Here is a 21,766-nt window from a genome sequence, read left to right as displayed (position 1 = left end):
CCAAAACTCCAGCCATTCCTTAACTGTACGAGAACATTATCCTGATTACCCTCAGATCAATGACTGTTTTAGGTGATGCGTTTAGGCCAATCTTTGGTTTGCCCTTTCTGGTTACAAAGTGTTGACTTTTAAACCAAGACCTGAAAACTCATGCTGACAATCTTAAACATGTGTACTGAACTGAGGGGGAGATTTTTTTTTGTCTTTTGTGACGTGGCCAGATGCTATACGCTGAGCTGCTTGGAAAACTCAATCATCCATCCATCCATCTGAAACAGAGTTCCACCACTGTTCACCTCAACCATTTACATTAAACCTTTGGTAAATTGTACAGTTGTTCCCTAATCCTGCAAGCAAAAAGTAAGAAAATGCACCCTTCCTAAACTCCCATAGTTAGTATACTGATTTAGGTGTGATGAACCTCACTTAAATTTTATGTTACTCTCATCAACAAATGTAAGCAGCTTTGCCAGCTAATATGAAAAAAAAAAAAAAAAAAAAAAGGGAAAGAAAATATAGTCAAGTCAACAAGAAACACAAATCCAAATATAATGCATCCATATGCTCATGCACACTGAAAGTCAAAACATAAATGGGATTTCACTCTTCTTAGCATTTACTTTTTGTGGGCCCAAGTTTAAAAAAAATAAAAAAATAAAAATAAATTATCAATATTACCATTTTTTTTCTCAACTTAAAAGAAAAGTGCATTTATTTTTCATCATAGCCCATACCCCGCCCTTAACTACCCCTTTCTCTCAGTCCCTCCCAGGTCTCTTGTCTCAGTTCCAGCGGAAGGAGATGTGTCGTGGTCGGTCCCCTCCTTCCTTCACCAGCGGCTTGTGGAACTCGCGGCCGGCGCGGGAGTGGATTGCTGCCCAGCAGTACTCACAGTAGTACTGCAGACAGGTCACATTGGCGCAGAAGAAAGGAGCAAACTTCCCTCCGCAGCGAGTCCCCTGGCACTCATCGCACAGCTGGTCATCCAGGACGTATGGCTTCACTTCCACCTGGGACGGGGGGGGGGGGGGGAAGAGAGAGAGACAGAGAGGGGGGTCTGGTAAGTGGGAAATTTATATTTTGAAACATACCATCTACATTTTCAGGATACGAATATGGAACTAGAATCGGATCAACTCACCCGTTTATCAATCTCCCCATGCTGCAGTTGAACAAATCGGGCACTAATGGCTGCAATGTAGCTTTGCTGATTGGAGAAGGCCACTCGCCCTGCCCCTTTTGGATACTTCAGTTCAGGATCTGTGTCGATCCCAGCATAACACACTCCCCCATACAGACGGTCCATGATCATGGCAAGCTCAACTGGAATAGCAATGAAACTTAGAGTGATTTTAACAGTTTGAATCTCAGAAGCTTGATACATTTATTAGTCACTTCAAATGTATACCTGCACGCAGGGGACGAGGGACACCTCCTACAAAGATAGTCTTCCTTGGGTCCAATGGCTGAGAACCATCCATTACAAAGTCACTATCATTTAAATTCCAGGGCCGGATCTGGACCTACAAAATTTAAAATGCATAATAATTTCCCCAGTGTCCTACTTGTTTCTGACCAAGATACATTTAGAACTGATAATTTTAAGGCCTTGGTGCTCATGTAATATAGATTATAACAGTCTGAATAGTCTTGTCGGTTGCGGCAGGGGCTTTTTACAAGAAGCCTCTTGTGTGCTGCATTTAGCATACAGCAGAATGCAAAACATTTGTAATGAGGATGGACACCAAAAAAAAAAAAAAAAAAGCCCACTGCATCTACGCTGGAAGTGATTCGCTTGTTTCACAACTTCGAAGTTGCTGGCTGGTCATTTGCAGGCTCTTATTTAACTATTTAACCTTAGTTAACCCCTCTAATGTATTTACTACTGTTAATATTCCAGTCAGTAATATTCTTCAGTCTGGAAGTTGAGGAAGGATTGTTAGGTCCTGCACGTTTGGCAACGACACATGTGCGATTCACATGATTGCAAGTCACTTCTGGTGTGGATGCAGCTTTAATGCTAAAACTCACCGGTTTGTCTTTGATGGTGGGGCTGGAGACACACAGGTAAAGCTTGCCATCCTCCTGAATGCAGGCATCAATCAGGGCCTGAACAGAGCTCTCATCTTGAAACAGCAGGAATGCATATCCTGGAAATATTGGGCATTCAGAACAATGAGTGCTCACCAGAAAATAAATTTTAATCTGAACGGCACAAAATATCAAATTAAACTTTTCTGATGCACCTTTGGGTGGAAAATAGGACTTGCTTTCTGCCTTATGAGGCCAGTCCACGAAAAGATGACCAAACCGACGGAAACTGGCAGTGATTTCATCTAGAAAACAAAACCCCCCCCAAAAAAAAAAAAAAAAAAAAAAAAGAACAGTTAGTCAACAAGCACATCAGCAAACCTATTTAAAATGGCACTGCATATCACTACCATGCCACAGGACACCATTGATACAGTAGCTGAAATATAACTTGTAAATATATAACTTAAATCTAGAAATGCCATAAAACACGTGAAAACACAAAAAAGTTGTTTATATTTCATTATTGTAAAAACTGCAGTTAGTCAAGGACCCCCTTCAGGTTTAACATGACTCACCTTCATCTATGTCTGGGGGCAGCCCTCCAACAAACACCTTGCGCGAATATCGCTCCACACGTTCACCATTAAGGGATGCAAAGCAGTGGCCTGGACCGAGGCCAGCAAGCCCCTGGTCACCTGACTCATCATCTCCAAAAGAGCGCTCATCCTCCATGGGGAACAAAGACGAATGACCTAATCGAGAGAAGGATCTAATTAACACATTTTAACTTCCAATCAGAATTAATCCAAATAAGTTCAATCACAAGAAATAATAAAAAATAAATTAAAAAAAACAAAAAAAACAAACAAAAAAAAACACAAAGGACAATTGCCACTTCTTATCCCGCAATAAAATTAGGATTACTATTAATACTAGTTCTTGATGGACAGCCTGCAAAGGTGTAAACTCTCTGAAGAGGAAAAAAGGATCTCAAGCAGTGAAGACAGAATAATCAGTGATGCAGACAAAAATCAAGCAGACAAACAGAGGCAAAAACAAAGCAATCATGTCAGAGGCAACTGATGCTGTTTAAATCACATCGAAGAAATCAAAATGACAGACATGACATTAACAAGCTTTACCTCGTCTTCTCCCATAACTTCTTGCTGCATGTAAAACAAAACAAATTGTTTTTAGAAAAACATCACAAGATAAAGACATATAGGAAATTTCTATCAACCATTTACAATTAGTTGTGAAGGTCTGGACTCCAATTTTAAGAAACTTTTTTTTTTTTTTTAATCTTAGGACACTGTTGTCTGCTATGCTGACTTCAGCTGAAGTATTGCATATCATTCAATGGTAGAGGTGAATGTCCGCCCTAGTGAAAGAAGCTGAAGTTTACTGAATGACAAAAAAACAAACAGGAGCAGCTTCACAAAACAGAGATGAAATGATTCCCAAATGGAGTAGGAATTCTATTAATTCCCTTCTTTCATGTCTAAATAGCTGAAATGAGGGGGGGGTGTTCTTCATGTACAGGAAAAGGACAGCATTTAGTAAAAAATTTTTAGAAAAGGCCACAAATGCAACTCACATTGTCAGTACAAGTAAACTAAATGTGCATCTTAGGGCAATATACATTAAAATGAGGCCAAAAATGTGTGTTAAACCACTTCGTTTCACCTCTGTGAATATGACCACAGGAATATGATTTTGATTACTGAGAAGCCAAGAGAGATGGAAAAAAAGAGATGGAAAACATCCCAATTTAAAATGGCATGTATGACTGTATAAAAGATCAAAGACCAGGTTTAAAAAAAAAAAAAAAAAAAAAAAAAAAAAAGTACGCACATCCACGCTCTCGAATTAGCATTAACAGAACTGGCTGTGATGCAAAATGGCTCCCTTCTGACTGATGGTGACAAAAGGTAGATGTTTTATTAATAAGGGAGTCTGCGTCGAGATCAAACAAATGCCAGTGGAAAAATGCTGCATATGATTGTTTTCATAACTTAATAGAAGATAGGTAATGTTCTGCACTGAGAGACTCAAGACTGCGTTGGCCTCATTCAGTGTACGTGGTTAGATTTTAATGCATGTTTGGGGGAAACCACCAAGGCATTTATGTGGCTTTGTAAAAATCAGATTTGACTTTGTGCCCTAGTGTTCATTTATGGTTATCTAATTCACTTAGTCTAAGCCGGTCTTCGTAGCCCACAATAACTGCGCAAAGGAATTACCAAAATGGCTGCCGGGGAGCCATGGAATTGTTTTGGTGTTGAAAGGTTGCAGTCAAATAGTCTTTTACTGGTTGGAATTTTCACAACTTTAAGGAAAGGTGCTGCTCCTAGAGTTTAACACACCCCCCCCTTCCCCCCCAAAAAAAATATATAAACAAACAAATGAATGAATCTAAATCATGAAACAATCTTTAACAAAAGAAAGAGATAATGCGCCGAGGGTTCATGAAAACACCCGATCGGTATGACCAACGAGTAAAGCTGGGGTAGTTTTAGTTGATAGAAAAATAATGAGCAACACCTGTAAATCAGTGTTAAATTTCTTGCAGCAGCTCCACCCACAGCAAGCAGTGGTTCCACCTTTGACCCCAAATTATTTAAACTGGGTTTTTATACGTAGGGTGGACAACCTGCACGAAATGACACTGTGTCACATAAGGTGAAGCATCTTCAGATATGGGTTTTTGTAGGCCACCTTTTTTAGGAAGATTTTAGCTTCACGATAGAAAAACCACATTGACAACATTAAGGTTGCATAATTGCACAGCTAGTCTAAAGTGCACTCTGATTATCTTGGCACCGTGGTTGTCCTTAAGAATTTTCCTTCACATCCTGCCTTGACCTGATGTTTTCCATTAAGGTTGTTGGAAAGTGTTCAGGGAAAGCTACATTAACTTTTTGGGGGGTTTTGACTGTCTGACTGCAACCCAAGAATTGAAAATGATATAGGCATCCATATTGGAAAGGTCAATAATATCCAAACCCACTAATGCAACGGTTTGCCTGCAGTAAGCACGGATTTAATAAAGCTGAATAATATTTGTGGGTAGTGCCATTAACATCAAAGCACAATGCTGCAAGAGAAACATTCAAACATAACATATGCAATTACATATGCATTTTGCTACTCAAGTCCTGCAGGGGATATGGAAAAAATTCCTACGTGTCGAATAAACACAGATTTCTGAATACATTTATTTACAGCCAGCAATGAGAAAATCTAGCTAGGTCTCACTGTTGTTAGTGTGGGAACCAACCTTTTAAGGAATCCTGCTCAGCCCTCATAATGTCAATCAGAGAGTTCTCCAGAGATTGCATACTGAAACCATCAAAGGACCGTGTTCTCTCCTGCTGAAAGGAGGGGAAAACAACAATTAGCTTCCTCACTTCCCAAAATCACCATCTAAAGCAGTATAAGCTGTGAGATACCCATGATGCTAATAAGTATTAAAAGGAGAAATAAAAATTCATTTTTCCCTGTGGTGACATCCAGCACAGAGCACTAAACAGAAAATGGAGACAAACAAAGTATGTTACAAAGTCATCTGCATTCGCTTGTAATGTGACATCTTTCCACTGAATCTGATAGCATCTGATAGGAAGACACACTGCATAAAATGAGCCGGTGAGAGAGAGAAGAGAGAAAAAAAAGAAAAAAAAAAAAAAGCTACTTTCGGTTTTACCACATTGCAATCAATACAAATTCTAACCAAAACTGAGGAGAGTTGGATTTTTAAAAATTCTAAAAACAAAGAAAATCTGTGAGCAACACACAACTGGTGATAAAGACTACATAAGTAAAAGTGTGTCACTTTATATAAAAGCATATCAAGTGTGTTTAAAGCTGCAGCAGAGCGCGAGACAACTCGAATCAGGACAGTAGGAAACCCATGTGATCAACCAGATGATGAGACAGCTCTTTTAACCAAATGATCTAGATAAGATCTCAGTACACAATAAGTTTGAAGTCATCCGTTTAGCTGGCTTGCCTGTCACATCTCCCGTTTTGCTCAATGGTTCATTTGTTACATTTGATACAGTTAAGCAAGTATGACAGGATTACATACTTAGTCTGTTAAAAATACACAAAGCACATATACAATCACAGTCCATATCTGTTCATCATTTCTCACAATACCTACTGAACTTACTTAATTTAGATATTGAGTAATTCCCTTAACAACAGCCTGTGTTTTATTTTAGCTGTATGCCTACCTGGAAAGGATAAACACTGTCATTGCGGCTCATGCTGTCCTCCACCCAGCCCTTGTGGTTGATGCCAGAGCTATTTCTGGGGAACTTTTGCAAAGGAACCTGGAGAAAATGTTAATAATTGTATGACAAGTCTCTTTTATATCAGCAAATGCAAATATCTACTATGAATATACATAGTATGAGATTAACCATGACAGCCCTGTCTACCTGATTGTTAGGGAAGGACTTCTTCAGTGGCGAAATAGAGTTCAGGCCTGACATCCCGCCGCCGACACCCCGTCGGTAATCCCGAATCCCCTGTGTACCTCCCCAGCCACCATACCCACCTGGGCTCCACGAGGTGGATGTGGGAGTGGAGGGGCTCTGGTAGCTTCCCCAAGGGGAGGGAGGTTTGTTCTGGGTAGGAGCAAGGTGGGGCAGCTGTGTAAATGGTCCAGTGCGATGGGGATGTGGAGGGAAGGAAGGCTGGGGTTGATGAGGGCTAGCTGGGGAGCGCCTGTGCTGCTGTGGAACCCCTTGTCCCTGGGGATGGTAGTGCTGAGGGTGAGGTGTGGGAGGGTGATGCTGGGAGACTGGCCCAATCTGTGGGGAGAAACTACCTCCTGCTCCAAAGCCAGGGCCAGCATGGTGGGAGAAATTGTGGAACAGCAAATGTGGTCCATTAGCATTGGAGCCAGCGGGACCAAAGAAACCTCCAACGTCTTCCCCAACCACAGGAGACTGGGTAGATGGGACAGCAGGAGACCAGTTGTTGAAGCTGGTCAGAGAAGATGAGGAAGAAGTGGATTGTGCACAGCTTGTACCCATTCCCAGGGTGTCCTGGTAGTCAAAGCCACTTAGCACCGGAGACTCCATCCTCAGCTTCTCCTTGCCAGCACTGCTCTCCAAAGTACCCTTCTCCAGGGAGCCGTCGTCAGGTAGAGCTCCCTCAAGCTCTCCTAAGCCTCCACCGGCCTCCTGCTGGCCTGGAGACAGGGCCTGAGGCTGGGCCTGGACCTGAGATTTCTCCTGCATATCCTGGAGGTCCAAGGCCTTGGACTTTTCTGACTCCAGAATCTCATCTTGCATGTTAGTGTGCGGGGTTACTGCAGGGAACAGCCAAGCACTTCCCCCATTGGTGGAGCAGGTGTTGTTTACAAAGGAAGGGGGGCTGGGGGGGTTGGAAGGGTGGTGAGAGTGCTGGGGTTGCAGGTGAGGAGGGATCCTTACAGGGAAAGTAGATTTGTTGCCACTGCCGTTCTTCACCAGAACTCCAAACCCGTAGTCCCCCATTTAGGACACCCAGTAAATCTTAAGTTCACTTTTGACTTACTCAGTCTTCTTTATCCTAAAATGTGGTAGAAAATGTATGACAAAATTTCAAAAGATTGTTAGAGTTGGCACCTAGAAAATAAGAAAAAACACACACACACACACACACAGCCTTGCAAACGCAGTAGATGTGCTTGGGCTGCACCCTGCCTGGTCTTGTGATGCAATCAATGAGATTAAATCATTGACTCGCTTGGCTATGGGAGGCCTCAGATGAAATATAACACTAAAGCAGGAAGGCAACCACGGAAAAACAAGCGCAGGCAGCTAACAGTCTAAGCTTGTGAAGCTGACGTCTCCAAAAGGTCGTTACGCAGCTAGCAGCAAGCTAACAGCTGCTCCGCCACCTTCCATGTGCCCCATTAATCATGCAGTCACTTTTAAAGTACGTTTATGCATTGCAGGCTAACCACGAACGCTCAAGAGTCACGGCGACCAACACCACGAACACCTACCGAATGATCTCCCTTTTCCAAGCAATGACCTCCCGATAAGCAACCACTTAAATACAGGAAAATGTTGATGACGTCTCCAGTCTGTTCTGAATCTAGGGTAGTTCCCTTCACCGAGCCGCTAGGCTAGGATAATAGCTGATAACCGCAGAGACGTTGTAGCATACTGGCACAGCAGCCAGAAAGCAATAAACCAGTTCAGTCGCTGCAACGTCTCCTCGAATTTCCGTTAGCGTCAAAAACCTCAGAGTTTTTCGCGACGTGACATGTTGGAACCGGTGTGTGGCTCTTTAAACGACCTCGTCTGTTTCGTGTCCTGTATGTTCAATGTCACACAGCCTACCAATCCTTGTCATCATTTCTACATCCCGAAATACCGTGACGCAATTTCGACACCTACTCCAACGTAACGACAGACGTGTGTAAGCGTCGACATGTCGGGCATAGCTACCTTCAGTTCGGCGTCATGACCTTATCGTTTAGATGTTGCCATATTTTAGCGTTTTTTCCTTTTTCTGCATTTCCTATGCAGCCGGTGTAAATGGTCTCCACTCTCTTCTAGATGACAGCTGGACCAGTCGGGAGACACTTCCGTCTACAAGCCCTGCCCCCAGCTCCAACAGCTAGCCAGTGTGTGTCAGGATTTCCCCCCGTAGCCCCGCCTAAACAACCCTAGCTCTATTAGCTGATTGGCTAATTGCTAAGATGAACCACCCATCATACGCCTTCTCGATGAATGGCAGATACACCCAAGACGCTCTAGTCCCAAATAAGGATGTCTTGAAATTGTAGGGAAAAGTATTTTATATAAGGAAAATTATCTGTATATTTTTTTCTGTCTAAACCACAATGGAAGAGTTAAAAAAACATATTAATAATTTCAGTCACTTTTAGGCTTTTAGAGTAAAAAGCCAGTATTTGCAACCACCTTTTTCAAATGCAGATGAGATTATTTGGCTAAGCAAATGTTTGTAGTATTATATTGGCCCTGAAAAGCAGCGTACTTTGGTAGCAATAGATAGATAGTAGGGAGATTTTATTGATCTGCTACAATCCCTATCCACAGCATAGTCCCGCATAGCAATCTCGTTAAAATAAGCTGCTGCTATTTTCAGAATGTAATCGAGCTTGAGAGGTTCATTCATTTCACTTTGGCCAGTTGTCTTCTGATCATGCCATCATATCATACCTTCACTTACTAGATCACATTTTTACACAAGAATGTCATCTTCTACACCCATTATCCTCCTGCAAACCAAAAGTTTACATAGGTGTTTAATTTCCCTCTGGAGAAGCTGATTCATTAACAATGTAAATGGCCATTCAACAAGAGATGAAAGGTTGTCTTGTTCAAAAGGAGTGCACTTGTTTGCACAGCGTATACATTACACTTGTGGTAGTAAAATTACTTTTGTTTAGGCTAAACCTACTTAAGAAAAACAGGGCTTGTTTTTTTAAGAACACGTGTGCTTACATTCATAACCTTAATGGTTTTTATAATAGTATCCAAACAAGCAGACATAACTACTCCATTTCACTTCCTTTCCAACCAGATTACAAGTCAATGTTTGCCTTTACAGTGTTCCTAAACTCTTAAGGCAGACCCACCCTTCATTTGTAAGTGCTAACAGTAGTGACACACATCACTTCTTCCCAACCATGTCCTGCAGGGCCTGTTGGGTTGGTTTAACAACACTGCATTGTGTGTTGAGCTTTTGGAGTCTTGTGAAAAATAACAGGCAGCTGATCCGAGTGTTACTAGTTCAGTATTATATTAATGTTATATTATTTGTGTGTTTTAATGTATGCTGCACATTTTGTGCAACCATCTGCTACGCCATTGTGCCCATCAAGAGTTCAAGCAATATAAATGGTATCATTTTTTCTGTCTGGAGAGCAACATGCTCTGTATTGACAGTATAAGAAGAGGTGGAGCCTTCAGCTATGAGGCACCTCCGATTAGGCTTAGAGCTGTGTTATTTGGTAAACATTATAGTTTAGGTCGGCTCAGATGACCCTGGATGATCCCTTAGGTATGCTGGTATAACTCAGGCCTCATATGCTATTTCCACATTACTATTACATGCAGTTATCTTTGTGTCCTCTCTTGTTGGTCTTTGTCCTCTCTATCCTTTCTTTCCATGGGACTTTTTCAGGTATTTCTGGCTCATTTCTGTCCTGGCCCGACCAGCCTGCCGAATGTTTATTAGTAAAGCATGTATTTTCTTCAAAGTTAAGGCCAGCGACCACAATTTCTAACTGCCTCAAGATAACTGTTGTTCTGAATTACTGTTATATAAAAAAACTGACCTGAATTAAATTTAGGTAAAGTGAATTGCATCGAATTGAAAGTGTATTGAATATTTCCAAATGAGAGTAGGCCTTGCTGCAGAGGTTTCATGTGTTTCATGCAGCTCAGAAAATAGATTGGTGTGTTTGACAGCTGTAGCACACACATACAGGACATCTGTCTTTTTAAACCCAACAGTAGAAGGAGGTGGTGTGCACACTTTAACCCCAGATGGTTCTTAAATGATTCATCCATGAAACTTGGGCACCCAGTCATTTATTCATTAGTTCACATTGGAGCACACGGGGCAGACGTTCACAAAGCGCCTGGAACCAGCTTTCTCAGGTTTCGCAGCTCGGAGGCACATCCTCTCTTGCTTCTGTTCAGTCTTGTCTGAGATATGACTGTCGCTTCAATATTGACAGAGCTCAGTTGCCATACCAACCATGAAAGCTGGGAGATTTCTGGTCCAGTCAGCAGCCCATTGTTTGTCCAGGAGGTCATCCATCTCTGACTCAAAGCATGGTTGTAAAAAGCTTAGCGTGGCACCGCATAATCTCTCTCATGCTCTCTAATCCTGTTTGACGCCACACCGTACAGTTAATGCTAGCAGAAATGTTTTATACGCCACATAAATATAAAATCAAAAGTAGGGAATATGTTCACTGTGATATGTGACAAATGAAAGAAAAAACACAAACCCCCTTGATCCCTACTAACTTGATTTGGGTCCACTTGTCCCCTTAGAACAGGGATGGGCAATTACTCTTCCCAAGGGGTCACATGAGAAACTGGATCTGTTTTGGAGGGCCGCACCAATAAGCTGAAATGCTCAATATAAATTATTTATAAGCTTAGTGGTGTGACCCTCCACAACAGTCCAAGTTTTCCATGTGGCTCCTTGGGAAAAGGAATTTCCCTCCCCTGCCTTTGAAGAAATCCTCACTGCAAATCAGTTAAAAGAAATCTTTTGAATGACAGTCTTTATACTATGATGAAACATTTCTGTCATTACGGGAGTTATCGCTTCTGGAATCATTTTCTTTTAATCTGAATGATAAGAGGTTTCAACATATAGTTTGATAAGTATGAAGAAAATGGCGCAATGGCCTTTGGAGTCACAATTATGGACTGACACATTAGTCAGCATGCTCTACCATCAATATTATCACTGGCAAAAAACAAAGTGTGGAAACTGTCCACATCTTGGATAAGCAGTTAAGAAAATGGAAAAATAAAAAACTGGAAAAATAGAAGTCTGGCAGAATTAATACCACAGTGCATTAGACCTGTTCTTGAAACACACTGTGGCCCAGCATCTTACCTCTTGGGTGTGGTATGAACTACATATGAACATATGGAGAAGTTTAACATATAACATGCAATGATCTGAAGGTGACTCTTCTTTCTAAAGAAGGGACATTTTATGATTTGCAATGAAACCTATGTTAAAAAACGAAAGACACATACCTATTTGAATAAAAAATAAATAAAGTGCAAAAACAAGATACATCAATGAGGTTGGTATCAGACATACACAAACTCACGATGGTTTAAATCCATGTTTTAAGTCAGAAATGAACTTAAAGCTAATGAAGAGGTTAAAGCTGTATTCACATTTTTGACATTTTGACTCTAATCCTGGCCTTATGACGACTTCTCTGTATGCTGCCGATGTCAAAGTAAAATGTAAACCTGGAAATATTTTGTCTTTATTTCTTTCATCTATAAAACAATTTGTAGTTTCCTTTCAGAATCTCAACTTTTAATAATCAATCACCTGCTTCCTCCAGTTAGTTTTGTGTCAATAAGCAGAGATGTCGCCACCCAGTGGTTAATCCCTATCACTACCAACTGAGAAATGCAGCAGTGCACAGTGTGCAAAGCCGAATCACACAGAACTGCAGAGTGTCCATATCTGAATTAAGCCAAATTATATAGTATCACAGACATGCTGCTGCCTTTCTCCCCTGCCACACAGTAAGACAAATGGAAAAATAGAATACAGGATTTGTGTGACTACCACCTTTGTGTATGACCTACAAGTGACTTTAGAATGATTTTGAGCACCTGAATAAAAGGTGAAAGTCTACCTTTCAAATCAGAGCACCGTCTAAATGTTTGGTGAGGCAATGTACACTGTTGGGCCTTCTCATAAAAACTGACACCCTAAACCCAGCCCCGGCATTGCATACAATCCAGAGCTGCTGACGTAAATGTTTGGGCCCTTTCAAAAGAGAGGATATTTCCAGTCCTTGAAACTTTAAACACAGTCCGTATTTCACTGTCAGAAAGGAGGCAGCAAGTCAAATGAGAATAGGGTGTCTTTTAACCTGTGGGTACACCTGAGACGTCAAGGCCTTCTCTGCTAACTTACTTAGAGCTGAGTAAATGGTTTGCCTCTGGTGTCTGTTTGCAGTTTTATGCAACTTTAACATTGATAAAAAAGAAAGAAAATTGCCTTGAAGAACACAAAATGCAGACAAAAATATTTTAATGAACAATGTTCATCTGACTTAAAGAGTCCAAAGATACTTCAAGGGTTATAAACTCAACATCACCCAAGTAAGTTACAAGTCTCTAGATGATGTCCTGTAGTTTGAAGCAGTGAAAGCAGAGACTTTGTGCTTAACAGAGGAAAACCTGTGATGTAGTTATGGAGCACTAAGAATACAGGAAACCTGGTTAGTTTTATTTTCCTCTGAACACATACAGGGCAAAAAAAGCCATTCAAGCCACTATAGTATTACAAAAAGCCATATCAAACCTAATGACAGAGCGCTTAACAGATTGTCACGTTACAAACATACAGTACATTCTCATAGGATTAGCTTATGTCTTATGCTGGGATGTCACAGGAATCCCAACTTCCACAAAAAAATAATAATAATGATAATAGTAATAATAATACTAATGATTAAAAAAAGCCTCAAAGTTGCACTTAAGATCGTGTCTAAATGAGTGGGAGAATAAATCTTTATCTTTAGTATGTAGTAAAAGGAGAAAAAACTGTGAAAAAGCTTTAACTGAGCCACAAAATCTGAACATGTCTTATTTTTATTTTTGCACAAAGCACTCCTCAGCATGTGGTGAAATGTGTTCATAAACTGCACTTCCACAACTGAAGCATGTGACTGGCCTGAAATGGTCAAAAATCTGCATGTCTGTGCCCTAAAGGAGGAAAAGAAGAGTCCTCAGAGAAGGAAAGACAGAGTGAATCATCACATTTAAGAAAGAAAGAAAGAAAGAAAGAAAGAAAGAAAGAAAGAAAGAAAGAAATTGGGCTCGTCTCACTCCTTGCTCCACTCGTCTCTGCCTCTCTGTTTTGCTGGCTCTTGGCTGTGACCCAGAGGAATTCTCTGGTGGCCTCTGTAAATATAACATTTAGAATAACAGCGCCAGAGCCCCCGTGTGTGGACTTAACCCAGTTCCTGGGTCCTCGCTGTGTTTCTAACGGGTAGAATAACAGGCCTTCATGTCTGACCTAGGTATGGGACCAGAGATGAATAAGGACTAATTTATATGGGCCAGGAGATCTGGAGGGTTTCTGTCAAGCCTCTTTCCTACCCACTGGGACACCGAGGAAGGGCAGCATGGCTCGACCTGATTCAGTGAGGATGCAGGCCTTTTTGGTGCCGTCGTCGAAAGGAAATCCAGGCTGCTTAAAGGAAACGGTCTCTGGCTAGAGGGTGACTACTGAGCTAATGTGGTCTTATTTCTCAAGCTGCACTGGTCAAACACAAACCGACAATGCAAAATCCAAGACTTGGTGGCTCAACACCTTCGCAAAATAGCTTTAACATTAAAACCTCCCTCATGACACAGTATAATCGATTCAATTAAAATCACAGAGAAGCGGTCACGGTGGACATTAATGACTTTAGGCACGCTGATGTTTATGATTTTTTTTTGGGGGGGGGGGGGGGGGGGCATTTGAAATCGAACATCCTCTTTGCCGCTGATAGCTGACAGTCACACATTTGACATTTCAGCTGCTGTTTGTGAACATGAGTGACGGCTCCTGAAACCAAACACACTGACACCGATCTGCAATGTCTCTGACACACAGTTTCCAGAGCTCTATTAACAATGAATGAGAGTGGTGTGATACTTGCATTTAAAGTAAGACACGTGAATAGAATATATCTAATACTCGTGAAGCATACAGATTCCCATTGACTGTTGCCCAGAGAGCGGTGCCAGGGTGACATCGACGAAGCGTCTCTGCGCTCTTATTTCTAGCTTTGCGAGAGACTTATCGATACATACAAGTGTGAACTAACTGCTCATATTCGTAGCATTACATTTTCATTCTCTTCTGAGTGGACTTACACTTTGAAGAATGCACATATTTAATGGCCGTCATGCACTACAATTCATATGTGCCAGAACTGGACTTAAATCCTGTACAATTTGTATTAATCATCAAGTATCTATAGTTATAATACATATCTCCACTTTGAAAACAGCAAATAGTGTATGTTACATATCTACAGACCTTTGTGTGATGGGTGCAATACTGTGAAGAGAATGACAGACAGCACACCATATACTATGTCATCAGTATTGCATATTGTAACTATATTTATACATGTTCATATAAATATAGATATTCTATGTACATATTGATATTTCAACTTTGCATAAAGAATAAAATAAATAATACAAATATAATCAAATCTTACAGTGAGTATGATTTGAGAAAATGCTATATTAGAGCCAAAATAGTCCTAACAGCTGAAATAGTCAACAATTGTTATTCATTTTTAAAATAATAATGATAATAATAATAATGATAATGTGGCCTACAGTCTGGCATGAGCTACACCATGATTACCCTGCACATTTACCATGTGGGACTGCTGGAATGACTAGAAAGGGCGGAATAAGGATAGGAAAATTCGGGGCTTGTTTCCTTCAGCTCAGTCTATGGGAATTTGTGTGTGTGTGTTGAAAGGTGTGCGAATATGTGTGTGTTTGTAGTTGTGTGAAGGTGTACACAAGTCTGCAAGTGTGGCTTTTAAATGGTGTAGGAGGTCAAAAGTCCATTTCCTGAGCTTTCACCTCCGGATGTCGGTGGCCTTGGGGTCTTCCTCCTCAGCCACCACTCCAGCTTCCGGACTATGACGGCGGGGTCCCTGGCTGCGGTTACGTGGGTGAGAGCTGAAGCCTGCCTTACCAGCTTTCTCCTTTTCACCTTGCCGCGGCAGGCGAGGGTGCTCCGGTTCAGGCTGTGAAGGCATGAGGTGGCGGCGGTTTTCGACTGGGGTGCTGGCAGGAGACGGGGCCATTGAGGTGCAGAGGCTCAAGCTGTCGCAGAGGGCCCCCCAGTTCTGCTCACACTGTAGTCGGACGCTGCGTGACAGCGCCTCCTTCACTTCCTCTCCACAACTCAGGAGAATATTCACCAGCTCTACATATGGACTGAGCAGAGAGAGGCACATTAGGTTTGGAAGTACAATAAGCGTCTAGCAAATGGATAGACTTCACTGAGATGCATCTTTACAATCAACAGAAGAACAAATAAAAATATCCACAAAATCGTAATTTTTTTTCAAAAAAGATCTGGGATTAAAGAGAAGGGACGGCTTAGAGAAAATACCGCTCTAAACCTGGTCCAGATCAGTCCCTTACCCTTTGGGGAATAGATCTTGGAAATGGATCATCTCCACCATGACGGCCACGTTCTCCTTAGCGGCAGAGCACAGGTTGTGTTTGATGTAGCACTCTCTCTGGAGCTGGAACACCATCTCCTTAATGGACACACACTTTCTGCTGATGCAGCCGAACTTGTGTCGCAGACCATGCGCCATACATTTCAAAGCATCCTTGATGAAGGACTTCCCCTATGTACACATAAAGACGGGTTCCCTTTAAGTTCCTAGAAAATCAGCTATAGAGCAAGCTCATGTGGTGTTCCTTCTCTCTTGCATGTATAGTACTTACACAGATAGCTTTGGCATTTTGTGGGTACCGTACATCTATTTTAGTAGTTTTGGAGTGTATTTTTGGTTGTGTTCTATAAATGGTAACTACACTTTATTCACAAGGAAAATGGACATGTAATTCTGTAATCAGTAGTCAAATACCGCTGTTCTTCTACTGAAATCTTCTGAAATGTAAGTTCCTAGTATGTGACCCTATAGGCATATTAACACCCCAGTCAAGCCTGGGTTGGCAGGGTTTCAACCTCTGCTATGTATGAAAAGGGAGCTCACTGGGCTTCTAGCCAGCTGGCTCATGACGCTTAGTCCTAACTGTACACACATCACTCCGCTGAAAGGCATGTGAACTTGTCAAGAAAGGGAAAAAGAAATAGATGATTAGTTCAGGGCATGTATGATCGCACTTCTAAAAAGAAAATTGATGATTCAGAAGCAATGGACTAATAAAAAGGAAAGCTGCCTCTTGTTTTACCATTTTCTTTTTTGCTAACAGACGGATTAGTTTAGTACCTGAGAGTCAAATTTGCCAGCGTTGTGCAGGAACGTCATGCAGATTTCCTGTAGCCCTCGTATCTCGCAGGAGTTGTTCTCAAAGCACTCAAACACACCGCAGCCGACATCCCCTGCACTCACCAGGCAGTGCTGAATCTCAGCTGGAAACAGAGAACAGGTTAGAGGAGGGACCTTATCATCTGCTCTCAGCATAGAAAGCACACAGACCGTTACAAGCGTGCTGGCAACGAAGACCATACAGCTTGGAGGCACAACTCCACTTCAGTACCGATTGCTGCACAAATCATAAAGCTGATGTGGCGTATAACTATTTCCACAGATGCTGTTCGTGTGCGTTCTCTCTAATAGAGAGAGAAAGAATGCAGGGGAGGGTGTGTGCAGGGATGAGAGGAAGTCTTAATTTCCCCAAGCTGAGGGGTTCCTGCAGAGGAACACTTGGTGACAGATATTACTGTGTCATTCTGCACCACAATCCATCTGCACTGCCTAGCATTGAGATAGGATGGTGCATTGCAGATACAGCCTTAACTACTTGTGGAGGAAACACAAGCAGCCATTTCAGTGTCCCCCCTAAATGTGCATCAACAAGTCTTGCACTCTTATATTTGCAGAGCCAATCAAGTGCATACTGAAAATGCAACAGCAGTGATGCAAGCACAAAAAAGAGAACTTTTCACATTTACATCAAAGGCTTGTCTCTTTCCCCCTTTCTTTTGTTTTAACTGCAGGCATCAGATACAAGTATCAAAAAAACAAAAAAAAAAGGGCAGAATCACATCACAAATCACAGTGGGACCCCGTATCAATTTTAGATTAATGTGGCAGATGGCAAGTTACCTCGTGAGGCAACAGAGCATTTACAGTTCAGTCTGGCTCTGACAACCGTTAACTGTTAACTTAAGTAATACATCATTACACAGGTGATAAGTTTTGGAGCTGGTAACTGATGGGCGTGAGAACAGTTTTTGTCTCACAGTCAGAGTTGCGCCCTGTTTGCAAGAAAAGGAGACTCTGTCTCGACCACAGCAAATAAAGGATTAAGTGTGACTTATTAGAAATCCCGCTTGTCAACAAAGAGCCTCTTTTTTTCGTGGTAGTGGTGGTGAGGCTGTGTGTGTGTGTTTGGAGGAGAGAGGGGCGGGGGCTGCTACGGGGGTTTTGTAGGCACTGAGTTGAACTTTAGTGCGCAGGAAAAGTGAGCCGCTGTCAGCAGTGCTTGTTTTGGCATCACGGGAATGTGCTTGGATCGTACGAGCTTGGCCGCAGCTTGCATTGAATTACACAGTGGTGTTACCAGGGTCTCTGCAGAGAGAGAGAGAGAGACCTGCATTGGAGTTTGTCCCCATTTTTTTTTTCAGCGTGGAGGAAAGATAACAACTAGGCTCTAATATTTTGACACAGGTTCACATGGTCGGTCTCGACCAAGACTTGGGGTCTGTGAGGGTAAAAAATCACTCAATATAAAGTGCAAGTTCCAGGGAAAGAGCAGCAGTCCGAGAAGGTGATGGTGGTGGTGGTATTGGGGCTTTGTGTTAATTGGGTGAAGCATACTTCCCCCCCTTTTTTTAATGGTATTTAATAAGCACTACTGCCTCAAAGGATTGGTTCAGTAAATTAACTCCAGCTTGCCTTCAGCGCAGACCAAGTACCGCACTAGTGCACTCATTACCGCTCTACTAACCTGCACACCTCACCCAGCACTGATATCAGGAGACAGCCTACACAGCGCAGACATACATATTTACATGTATTTTTTTTTAAGCAGCTAACCACTGAAATAATCAGCTGTGGCACGCGCGCACACATTAACAAGCGCGCACGCACACCTAGATGCGCTGCCGTATACGTTGCCTATTACCTTGCGCCGTTCTATTAATAGTTTACTAACATACTGAATTTCTATCTGAGTATTTACAAAATATCGTCTTTCGCAGGTATCGAAAAACGTCTCTCGAGTGAAACGTCGGGATTTAAGTTAAAATAAATAAATAAAAATAAAACATTTTATTTATTTATTTATTTTTTAAACGGATTTGCCAAAACCGACTAAACGTGCCTCCTGCATGGTTTAATTGTGCAGCCACGAGAAACACGTGTCCGGTCAAACCCCACGACTCTTACCTCTATTGCCACTCATTTCTTACCTGTGTTCTGCAGCGAGAGGCGTCCTTTCTGGCTCGCAGGTTTCTCCGGGGGGGTGTCATAAATGTCAATATTATCCGTTCCCACTACTTGCTCCAGTACTGACAAAACCAGCAGCAGCAGCACGGCCAGATTGACAAACATTGCTTCTCCGACAATGAGCTTCTATCCCCACTGCAAAGATTCGGCGAGTGCGAGTGTCTCTGCGTGGGTGAGGGTGCACCTTGGATCGACGGAGCTGCTGCTCGGTGGCTTATGGGGCAGCTGTTGGACTGAATGCACGAGCTGGAAGTGATGCTGCCTATATTTCTAAGAGCCCCGGGTGTCAATTTGGATGAAGGAGTTAAGCAGGTGTTGTCGGTCGGGGCTTTACAACCAATCAGAGACGCAGAAATCCACGTCCAAGGTTTTAGGGGAGTGTCCAGCGAAAAGTCCCCTTTTTGCCATAAAAACTGGCCCTCTAAGGCAATATTCATGAGTAAGCTGACTTGAATTCTACAATCAGCATAACCCTCAGACATCCAATATCCCAACCAGACGTTTAATAGTCTTTATCTAGTTGATTTGATCTAAGATAAGCTGCAGTTCCTGCTTTTTATTGCAGCAATGAAAAGTAAACAGAAAGTCTGCTTATGCCATGGAAACACTTACATAGGATACACAGAGCAGTGGGAGATTCAAGACGCATTACGCTTACCAATATGCTGGAAAATGTAACATGTGTAATGTCCAAACACTCTGCAATAAAAAAGCAATCTGATGTCAGTGGATCTGCAGCTTACTACTCATTATTCTAAGGCAGCTTTTAAATTAAGCGCAGTGTCGACAACATGTGTGAGAACACTACTTCCACAGAAGGTGGTTGCAAAGTTTGCTGTGACAGAAACGCTTAATGAAATTTAACTGCCTGGCAATTGCACACCAGCCTATTAATAATATACACTGATTTTAAGGTTAGATTATAATAACTTTTATGACTGACTGCTGACTGCTATAAATAGAATTCCTTAACTTTTTTTTATGGGGAACTACATACAGAGAGCTCTGTTACACAATTCCCAGTTTAGTCTGTGACAATGAGTTCCTACTCACTACTACAGGGAGTGATCTAAGAATAGAGGACAAACACTGGCAAGGTTGCACATTTGGAGACGCTTGAGGAATCTTTTTCAAGAGCAACACTTGAGGATGCCATGTGGAATGACTGCAAGCTCACTGCAGAAGGAACATTAAGTCTCCATATTCTGAATTTTTCCAGTGACCTAATGGCATTGCTGCTTTTCAGGTAAAGCCCTCTATAGGAGTCGGTAGAGTGATGCAAGCATGGGTGCATGGCTTGGGATGCCAGAGGGCTGCTACATGTGGAAAAAAGAAATGGCAAGGACAGCAGGAAATGACCGTCAAGGTGCAGCATGTGGGAAATGCATTTATATCTGAAGCCTCCAGGGGGCCCACTGATACTAATTGTCTGTTCCTTTTCATTTTTAATTACAGCACAGCACTAGGGCGACCATTCTGTAATGAACCCAGCTGTCTACACTCACACACAGGAGGATGAACGCACTCACGTCCACAACCTGAGCAACTCTCCTCTTTGCCTAACGTGCAAGGAAAGGAGACCTCCTCAAACCACAGGCATCGGTTGACTATTAAAACCCAGAGGTGTGTAACAAACTACGTTGGGGGTGGAAGGGTGGGTGGTAACGGCCCATCTACGACCAGAACCCACGGTAAATACATTACGCCACTGCTCAGATGCCCCATAAACTATTGGAAGTTGTGTGCATGTGTGTGCATGTGTGTGGGAGAGTGAAGGACAGACAGAGGAAGAGACAGACAAGCATGCATCTGATTGTGGCAGCCCAAATTTCATAGATCTGTGACTTTGAAATCTGTTTATCATAACATTTAATTTATTTTCAGGGAAAGAAAAAATCATTTTCCTGGGAAGCTCTGGCTCTGACTGTTGGAAAAAACTAAAAGGAAAAAAAGGAAACTAAAAGAAAAAAAGAACCTAGCCTATATTTAGACCATCAATGAAATTAGCCTAGAGTGGGAACTGGACTCCCGCTTTAACCTAAACCAAAATGATGATCACTTATAGCTCTAAATATAGATAATTATTGTCTCGAGACTGCAGTATCTATCGTTTTAATTGAGGTTTTTAGTCAGTGGAATGAGTTTTGGAGAAGTCACCACAGCTGAGAAATGGGAGGTATTTTGGCTAGGAGATGATGCAGCACAGAAAACCTCAGCATTTCAATATTCCCATTATATTCCTCTTGTGGATGTGGTAGACTTTTTTTTTCTGCCATGAATTTATGACAATCTTGCCCCACTCTGTCTTCTCTACTTGTCCTAATACTCGATTTTTTTTGAATATGCTATTAATATTCAATTCAAACACACAGCTATATAGAATGTACAGTGATACATAGTATCAGAAATTGGCTTAAGCTTGATGTGCACGGAATGGAAATTGCAACGCTCCAGTATTTTAAAAGTCCAGCCGACTTCCATCACGTCCACGCAGGAGGGTGTATAGCGCGCAGTGGCACGTGTCTGGAGAAGAGCTTGATCCGTTTCCAGTTGTGTCTGTACCACAAAGTGAAGTCTCCTGCTCAATTCACGTCTGTTAAAAACTGCCCACGCTGTCCACACACCCTCGATTTGGCCCAATCAGGGCACTGAAGTGGACCACAGGCTCGTAATAGCGTGTGCATCACCGCTGCCTACTGACGCTGCATTCAGGCCGTATGGGAAAAACAACCTCTGGAGAGTTTAGGCACAAAAACCTAATGACCTTTCTGCTGTGATCATTGGCATTTTAACAGCCACAGT

General features: G+C 42.1%; 2 protein-coding genes across 4 annotated transcripts; both read right to left on the bottom strand.

The window, feature by feature from the left end:
• Positions 1-674: 674 nt before the first annotated feature.
• On the bottom strand, positions 675-8,721 carry LOC113034606 (cytoplasmic polyadenylation element-binding protein 4-like). Of its 3 annotated transcripts, none has more exons than XM_026189315.1 (11): positions 8,487-8,721; positions 6,480-7,599; positions 6,273-6,371; positions 5,315-5,408; positions 3,177-3,200; positions 2,610-2,786; positions 2,247-2,336; positions 2,032-2,150; positions 1,409-1,523; positions 1,142-1,323; positions 675-1,010 (listed from the first exon to the last, which is right to left on the bottom strand). In XM_026189315.1, the coding sequence occupies exons 2-11, from the start codon at positions 7,542-7,544 to the stop codon at positions 783-785; spliced, it is 2,193 nt and encodes a 730-aa protein (XP_026045100.1). In that variant the 5' UTR covers positions 7,545-7,599; positions 8,487-8,721; the 3' UTR covers positions 675-782. The 3 variants fall into 3 exon arrangements, with proteins under 3 accessions (XP_026045100.1, XP_026045117.1, XP_026045108.1); XM_026189332.1 differs by having other exon boundaries at positions 5,315-5,405; XM_026189323.1 differs by lacking the exon at positions 8,487-8,721 and adding an exon at positions 8,039-8,472.
• Positions 8,722-12,802: 4,081 nt separating this feature from the next.
• Positions 12,803-19,265, bottom strand: stc2a (stanniocalcin 2a). The gene is made up of 4 exons (XM_026189303.1): positions 18,928-19,265; positions 16,781-16,923; positions 15,960-16,171; positions 12,803-15,749 (listed from the first exon to the last, which is right to left on the bottom strand). The coding sequence occupies exons 1-4, from the start codon at positions 19,067-19,069 to the stop codon at positions 15,386-15,388; spliced, it is 861 nt and encodes a 286-aa protein (XP_026045088.1). The 5' UTR covers positions 19,070-19,265; the 3' UTR covers positions 12,803-15,385.
• Positions 19,266-21,766: the final 2,501 nt, after the last annotated feature.

This window comes from Astatotilapia calliptera, chromosome 2, assembly GCF_900246225.1.
Source record: "Astatotilapia calliptera chromosome 2, fAstCal1.2, whole genome shotgun sequence".
In the NCBI taxonomy this organism is placed as follows: Eukaryota; Metazoa; Chordata; class Actinopteri; order Cichliformes; family Cichlidae; genus Astatotilapia; species Astatotilapia calliptera.
The sequence above is the reverse complement of the archived record's forward strand: the minus strand, read 5'-3'. Positions and strand labels throughout refer to the sequence as shown.

Bases quoted from the DNA above. Each gene is read 5' to 3' on its own strand.
- LOC113034606 (XM_026189315.1), bottom strand. From the start codon at position 7,544: ATGGGGGACTACGGGTTTGGAGTTCTGGTGAAGAACGGCAGTGGCAAC. The intron at 2,337-2,609 runs GTGAGTCATGTT...TTTGTTTTCTAG, and splicing joins GCCCCCAGACATAGATGAAG to ATGAAATCACTGCCAGTTTC. The intron at 1,524-2,031 runs GTGAGTTTTAGC...TAAATTTTGTAG, and splicing joins CCACCATCAAAGACAAACCG to GTCCAGATCCGGCCCTGGAA.
- stc2a (XM_026189303.1), bottom strand. From the start codon at position 19,069: ATGTTTGTCAATCTGGCCGTGCTGCTGCTGCTGGTTTTGTCAGTACTG. The intron at 16,924-18,927 runs GTAAGAAATGAG...CTCTGTTTCCAG, and splicing joins CCTCTCGCTGCAGAACACAG to CTGAGATTCAGCACTGCCTG. The intron at 16,172-16,780 runs GTACTAAACTAA...ATGTGTACATAG, and splicing joins CTGGCAAATTTGACTCTCAG to GGGAAGTCCTTCATCAAGGA.